General features: G+C 34.3%; 1 protein-coding gene across 2 annotated transcripts; it reads left to right on the top strand.

Annotated features, from left to right (window-relative positions):
* The first annotated feature begins 1,093 nt into the window (after positions 1-1,093).
* On the top strand, positions 1,094-5,705 carry LOC127620233 (protachykinin). Of its 2 annotated transcripts, none has more exons than XM_052093385.1 (5): positions 1,094-1,349; positions 2,701-2,803; positions 2,965-2,988; positions 4,744-4,800; positions 4,974-5,705. In XM_052093385.1, the coding sequence occupies exons 1-5, from the start codon at positions 1,236-1,238 to the stop codon at positions 5,018-5,020; spliced, it is 345 nt and encodes a 114-aa protein (XP_051949345.1). In that variant the 5' UTR covers positions 1,094-1,235; the 3' UTR covers positions 5,021-5,705. The 2 variants fall into 2 exon arrangements, with proteins under 2 accessions (XP_051949345.1, XP_051949343.1); XM_052093383.1 differs by having other exon boundaries at positions 2,962-2,988.
* The last annotated feature ends 2,030 nt before the right edge of the window (positions 5,706-7,735 follow it).

Genomic DNA, 7,735 nt, shown 5'->3' with positions numbered 1-7,735 from the left:
AAAAAAAACTCAAATTATTTTTATTTGTATAGTTTTATTTGTGCTTTTCCCAATACACATTGTTCCAAAGCAGCTTTACAGAAAAAACAGCTGTAATGTCCGTAACGTCTCAAAAACATGAATATCCAACATTCCTGGAAACATAATGACAACATTTTGATAGAAAAAAATCTATCAAATGTGGACATACATTTTTAGCAAAACTATTTGCTCTAGAATTGTATTTATTTATTTTTTGCATGTTTATTATGTGCCACTAGTTACAAATCAAAAAAGAAAATGGAAAATGCAAACAGCAGTCACAAGGATAAAGCAACAACGAGAAAATAAAAAAATATTCTAAAGAACCATATTGTCAATCAAAGAAATGTATACAGCAAAAAATAATAATAATAAAAAAAATTAAAAAAAATCTATATTATCATTTGGACCCTTTTAAGAAGAAACCCTGTGTTTTCAGTTTTTCTGAAATTCTTGATAAAAAAAAGTGATGTTGTGTTTTGTTAAAACATCTTAGACCTGCCTAAACTGGCTTGCTGGTTTTAGCTGGTTTCACAACCAGACCAGATGGAAAGACCTAAAACCCCTCTATAACCAGACCAGCAAACCATCTAAACCAGCTGATTCAAGCTGTGGTTTTCCCCCGACAGTGTTAGCTAGTTGAGGAGAACACAAAAACATTTTTATCCTCTAAATTTCTTTTCCTGTCATATGTACATTTCCAAAAAGTGCCATTTACAAGAATCACATGAAGTTCTTAAAGTAAATGACGCAAAAGAAGCTCAATTGCAGACGGAACTTCGTAATACGAATTATCAAATCATAACGTGACATGTCTTCTGCCTCCACACGGATGAGGACAGGTCCACAAAGATGAGACGAGGACCATTTCAACTTTAGATCCTTCTCATCGCAATGCGAGCAACATATTAAAGAGGAGTATTAGTCACTGGGAGTTTTTAAAGGATTCTGACTAATAAATATATTTGTTTTATCGATTTAAGCGTCGGAAGGAAGCCGTCACCTCCCTGTTGCTTTGCTATAAAGCCGAGCGCGCGACAGCGGTCACGGAGACGCGCAACGGAGGCGCGCAGTGAACAGCTGAATTATATGTGGAGGAAACTGTTCACACAGAAAACAGAGAGAGCACTGAAAAACATACACAACTTTCAATCGACGGTTTAGCTTACATTTTAGACTTTCAGAAAAAGAAAAGGAAAGTTACTGGGTGCAAAATGAAGTTTCTATTACCGGTTGTTGTAATCTTTCTTGTTTTGTGCCAAGTCTATGGAGAGGAATTGGGTCCAAAAGAAGACCCTGATTATTGGACAGGCAGCAATCAAATACAGGTGAGTTTGACCCTTTCTACAGTTATCTGATAGTTATATGGTTATCAAGCCAAATGAAAGCTATTCTAACAAATTAACATTTTCTTCTGACTTCTTTAAAGGACCTTTCATTACACTGTAAAAAGTGGTAACCTATCATTGTTAATAGTTAATAGGTTTTATTGATGTAACATAATGCATTAAGGTTGATTCCGACATGATAAATAATATTTTTCACTTGAATCAAACCAGTTAATTTTTAAGTTGTTGCACATCTGCCAAAAAGCATCTTTTACTATCAAGTGGCCTCATCGCATTTAATAGAATGTAACAATGCATTATTTTTGAGGAAAGATCTCATTAACAGGTATTATTAGAGTAAAATGTATTATTTAATATGATTAAATCAACCTGAATACATTGTACCAATAAAAGTAATTTTTAAGGGTCAAATCAAGTAGAAACAGCCATTTAAGTTAACAACTGGCGGTAACCCCTTTTGTCCTTTGTATAAAGGGAAGTCAAATCATTAGAATAATTTTTATTGTTTATAACAAAAATGTGCGATGGACTGGCGACCTGTCCAGGGTGTCCCCTGCCTTTCGCCCAATGTTAGCTGGGATAGGCTCCAGCCTCCCGCGACCCTGTACACAGGATAAGCGGTTGACGATGGATGGATGGATGGATATAACAAAAATGTATTATATTAGTGTTCATATGAGGTTGTAATTGTATTACAATGCAATTGTTTTGTTTTGCTACTGTATGCAGTTGCACACTTTTCTTATTCATATAATAATTAATTATATTAAGTATTAAATATTTCTAAAAGTTCTAATCAGACATAACTGTGTAGTTAATAAGGACTCAAGCTGAAACAGGCAGGTCGCTGTCCAGTGCTGAATTACTGAATGATCTTATTGCATGCTTTGAATGTAGTGCACGTCCCCAGTTTGACATTGCGGGTTGGAAGAAAGCCAAGCACTTACATTTCCAATCTGGCTTTGCAACCATAAACTGCATCTTTGTTAAAAATTGTCCACTTGTAAAGTGTTGTTTTATAAACAAACAAACAAACAACAAAACATTACATTTATTTAAGAAACTTTAAAAGGGAAGCATGGGAAAAAAAGCATTTAAAATAATTTTTGTGCTTTTATATAAGTGCATTGTATAAGAATAGCCCTTTTCCTATTGCCTTCATTACAGTAATTATGTTTAAATGTGGAAATATGTATTGGTATTAATAGGAGGATTATAAAAACAATGAGTGGTATCAAAAACTGCAAGAGAGGGTACCAGTGGTCTTATTCAGTTCATGATTGATTACATCGGAGGTCTAATGTCCCGCTAATCAAATCTTCTTCTGCAGGATGAGTGGCTGCAGTCCGATCCATTCAGAGAGATACTTAGACGCATGACGAGGAAACCTCGACCTCATCAGTTCATTGGTCTGATGGGGAAACGGTCCTCTGGTAAGACCACTCTCCTTTACTCCCTAAAGCGCTCTCTTTCTGTCTCTCTTTCACTTACTGTGTCTGTCTCTCTCAACATGTCTCTCTCTCCTTCATGTTGTGTAACTTTCCTATATGACTTTACATTTTAAAATCTCTTACTTCCATTTTCCCCCTAGCAGCAAACGCACAGATCACACGAAAAAGTAAGTAATTTCAGCAAAACACTATGCGCACTATGCTAATATTACTTAATATAAGCTTATATAAGCACAGATACCTGAGAGACCGAGAGACTTAAACATTTTTGCAAAGCAGGATATAATCGTAAGAAAAAAGTTTTTTGTAAAGTTAAATGTGGAGCTAATTTTTACCGTTTTAACATGGTCACACATACACACACATTCTTATTACACTGAATCTTAGAGATGAAAGATTCCCCTTAATGGAAGCCAACATTCTCAAGTTCTCTATTTTCCAAGTAGAAGAAAACAATTATAAGCACATAAAAACCCTTAGACTGCATTCAGCTTTACTTTGCCAATCTTCACCAAAAACTGGATTTGATAAAGAGGCACTTCAAATTGTAATATACAATATATACTATATATTTATATATACACACACAGATCAGCCATAACATTAAAACCACTTCCCTAATATTGTGTAGGTCCCCCTCATGCTGCCAAAACAGCACCAACCAACATCTCGGAATAACATTCTGAGATTATATTATTTTTACCACAATTGTACAGAGCGATTATCTGAGTTACCGTAGAGCCTTTGTTGGTACGAACCAGTCTGGCAATTCTCTGTTGTCCTCTCTCATCAACAAGGCATTTCCGTCCGCAGAACTGCCCTTCACTGGACGTTTTTTGTTTTTGGCACCATTCAGAGTAAATTCTAGAGACTGTTGTGTGTGAAAATCCCAGAAGATCAGCAGTTACAGAAATACTCAAACCAGCTCATCTGGCACCAACAAACATCCATGCGATTATCTAATCAGCCAATCATGTGACAGCAGTGCAGTGCATAAAATCATGCAGATACGTGTCAGGAGCTTCAGTTAATGTTCACATCAACCATCAGAATGGGGAAACAATGTGATCTCAATGATTTGGGGCATGGCATGAATGTTGGTGCCAGATGGGCTGGTTTTAGAAATTGGAAAATTTTATACATATAAATGATGTGATCCAAAGTGCATTTGAACAGCGGTGAAACACTTTCTTATGATGTGTTACATTCATACGAGCAGACAGAGAAGAAAGTTTGAAGTAAGTTTGGAGCAGAAGAAAAATAAATAAACCTTGTGTAAATTGTCAGATTTACGCTAAGCTAAAATGTTATTTCTAGCCATTTTACTTGCACATGTTACAGACATGATCATATTTATTATCAAGGAAATTCACGTTGGGTCATAATTTCTTTTTTCTAGTAATACTTTTGATATTAGGGCAAAAATCAATTTCTTGATAATAATATTGTATTGCTTTCATGTAAAAATATCTAAAAATCCTTAAAACAAGATCAATTTGATTAATCTTGTTTTAGAAACAACACTGCATAAGATATTTGGGTTTTTCAGAGAATGTTTTTTCAACATGTGTATTTTGTCTAGTCAAAACAAGTGAAAAAATCTATCCAAAGTATTTAGAATATGTTACTGACCTTGAGTAAAATAACGGAATATGTTACAAATTACATTTTACAGCATGTATTCTGTAATCTGTAGTGGAATACATTTCAAATGTAACCCTCCCAACCCTGTATATATACATACATATATATATATATATATATAGGATAGATAGATAGATAGATAGATAGATAGATAGATAGATAGATAGATAGATAGATAGATATGTCCTATGTAGACTGAAATAGCTGACTTGCATAATGATACATTGCACCACTGTAAAGGGTATCAGCATTAATTTCTTCCTTTAATTATCTTACAGGGCATAAAATAAATTCTTTTGTGGGGCTGATGGGTAAAAGAAGCCAAGAGGAACCAGGTGAGACTGCATGGTTCCTTTAAACCATTTTATAACATTAACAATAACATTAAGCTTATTATTGAAATAAACCAGCAGTGTTTTTATTTATTTATTTATTTTTAATAGAGACATACAGACCAAATTGTCCACCATCGAGACTCATTTGAAAACCTGACCTTTTCTCTTCACAGAGTCCTATGATTGGGGAACAGTACAGATCTATGACAAAAGGCGTTAACAGATAAAACTGGTCACCGCCACATCGGCTTCCAAGGATCATTTCATTCTCATTTATAATTTATTTTTTTAATTAAAGTCAGAATTCCAATTAAAATTCAACTTTCACATTGTGGTGATATAACAGAACTGCACCTGTGCCCGTTTATTTAACTCATTTAGAAAGGAGCAGACATTTTAATACTGTCCAGCTGTGATCTAACATGTTTATTTTCACAACATCTCTCCAGGTGTTGTGGACCACTGAAGCAAAACTGTGTGCTTTCAGTGGTACGCAGAGATTTGCGCTGACAATGTCACACTACATAGTGCCTCGTAGTGTTTTAACCTGATTGTGTGGTAAAAATGACTTCAAATACTGACAGTCTGGGTGTGTTCTCATCCTCATAGACTGTGCCTGTCCTGTCTCTGCTATGTGTAAGGGTTTTGGTATCTTGATATCTCTGTGTGATTGTAGCTTGATATTAAAAATATTTTCTTTATTGGTAGAACTTTTAATTCCTTGTTGCATCGTTGAATGTGTGGCATATTGTGGGTTAATCGTGCACAACAGTGGTACACTCACTCCTCCTATTGGCTATTGGAGCAATATCAACTTTAACACTAAACATCTAAACAAGCATTTCCACAATCAAAAAATCTTGAGGTTTTAAGAAAAAAAAATAAAAATCTTAAGACCAGCTCTACAATACAATACCATCAACGCCTGTAGCATATGTTAAAATCTCTAAACAAGGTCATTCAAAAACCTCTTACACCAGTGAGGGGTGTACACTACAAAACTCTGTATTTTTGTTTTGTTTTCAAACATTCTAAAATGTAAAATAACGTAAAATATACATTTACTTTAGTAAACTGGTGAAAATGCCAACAGGGTAAGAAAAATATGTTTATTAACAAATCTTTTTTTTTTTGGTCTACTATATTCTCATAAAAAGTTGAGAATTAGACATAAAAAAAATTATATTTAAATTGTAAAGTATTTACACATAGTTGTATTCTCTTGATTCTGCATTTCATTTTCGCAGTTTTTAATTCCAGTATATATATTTATTTGCATTTACAGAATTTTGGGGATAAAGACAAGGACATTTTTGTGAGAATCATCAATGTCTAAGCAAAAGAGATTTCAAAAGAGAGCTACGGCAGATGGGCAAGAGATACTGAAATTCACTGAATAATGATTTCAGATTGTTGTTCACACAAAGATACCGTATGTCTTCAGAAGACTTGGAATATAACACTAAATTAACATGGATTGCTTTTATGGTGATTTTGTCCTTTCTCAAAACCCCTTGGTACCTGTATGCTTTATTAGGTCTGGGTATTGATACAGATTTCTGATACAGCTTTTGATTTGATACTGATTTGAATGCCCATTATGCTTAAATATTAAATACATTCTCTCTCAGCTAATGCTCTTAATTATAAAGGAACATTCTAGGCACAATTAAAAAAATATAAATTTACCAATTATATTTTATCATTAGTTTTTCATGAAACTGCTCACATTTTAGCTTTTGAACGCAGTTCAAATTCAGTGTATTCCATCATCAATGAATATCTTGAAATTGCACATATTATGATGCATATATATTTTTGTTACATTTGTATTGTTTACTTGCATAATTTGTGCTAGTTACAAATATTAACATTGATATGTAGAACACCTGCTTATTCGGTACTGTCTCTTTAAGACTAGCATCATCAGACAGTAAGCCCATATAATGAGAGAACAATTTCATTAGCGCATCCATGGGTGATAAGAATTAATGTTTTGTTTGTTTTTATCAACAACTGACTAAAAAAACAAAGGGTTTTAAGAGACATTTTTCAATGAGATCTATGGTTCCGTGGATCTCTTCACACAGAACGAATTAAACCAAACTTTTACTCTCAATACGCAGTGAAAGGACATCTGTGCTAATCAGTTCTTCTACACTATACTACTCAGTCATTGGTGAGTGAAATCTGAACATTTACCAGCCAGTGGCTAATCATGGACATTTTTAATCACAAAGCGTGATATTTGTTCAGACATGCGAGTGATTCACTTGCACTTTAGAGGGTTGCCACATGAATCGGGAAAATGTATATTTTTAGCCAGCCCTACGCTTTATGCTTACATTGTATGGAAAAGAACACTGGACAAATTCTTCAAAACTCCTTTCTGTTCCAAGGAACAGAGAAAATCATACAGGTTTGGAACGATGTGCGAATAAAAGTCAGTGATAAAATAATTTTCATTTTTTTGGGCAAACTATCCCTTTAATACATGTAGTCAGTCATCAGAGCTAGCAAAGCAGCTTGAACGGTTGGAGTGTTGCAAATCCAACATTGTTATAAAATTCCATGGCACAGGCAGAAAGGATTTAAGTCCAATTTGAAAGAAATTGCCCAACAACAATTCTGATTTGCAAAACACAAGAATTTGTAAAATTACAGCATAGTAATATTTATACCAACTCGGACATAAGAGCTGGAACATGCAGTTCCCACAGCAGCCCATTCAATTTCTCTTTTTGTTAAAAGTTACACTACCGTCAAAAGTTTTGAAACACTTACTCGTTCTTACACATACACACACACACACACACACACACACACACACACACACACACACACACACACACACACACACACACACACACACACACACACACAAATAATAGTAAAGTCATCAAAACTAAGGAATAACAAATGGAACTATGGGAAT

This window comes from Xyrauchen texanus, chromosome 26 (genome assembly GCF_025860055.1).
Source record: "Xyrauchen texanus isolate HMW12.3.18 chromosome 26, RBS_HiC_50CHRs, whole genome shotgun sequence".
Classification (NCBI taxonomy): Eukaryota; Metazoa; Chordata; class Actinopteri; order Cypriniformes; family Catostomidae; genus Xyrauchen; species Xyrauchen texanus.
The sequence above is the reverse complement of the archived record's forward strand: the minus strand, read 5'-3'. Positions and strand labels throughout refer to the sequence as shown.

What these genes read in the sequence shown, in the direction of transcription:
- LOC127620233 (XM_052093383.1), top strand. Translation starts at nt 1,236, where the DNA reads ATGAAGTTTCTATTACCGGTTGTTGTAATCTTTCTTGTTTTGTGCCAA. An exon ending in GATGGGGAAACGGTCCTCTG is followed by an intron (nt 2,804 to 2,961) that starts GTAAGACCACTC and finishes TTTTCCCCCTAG; the next exon opens with CAGCAAACGCACAGATCACA. An exon ending in CGCACAGATCACACGAAAAA is followed by an intron (nt 2,989 to 4,743) that starts GTAAGTAATTTC and finishes ATTATCTTACAG; the next exon opens with GGCATAAAATAAATTCTTTT.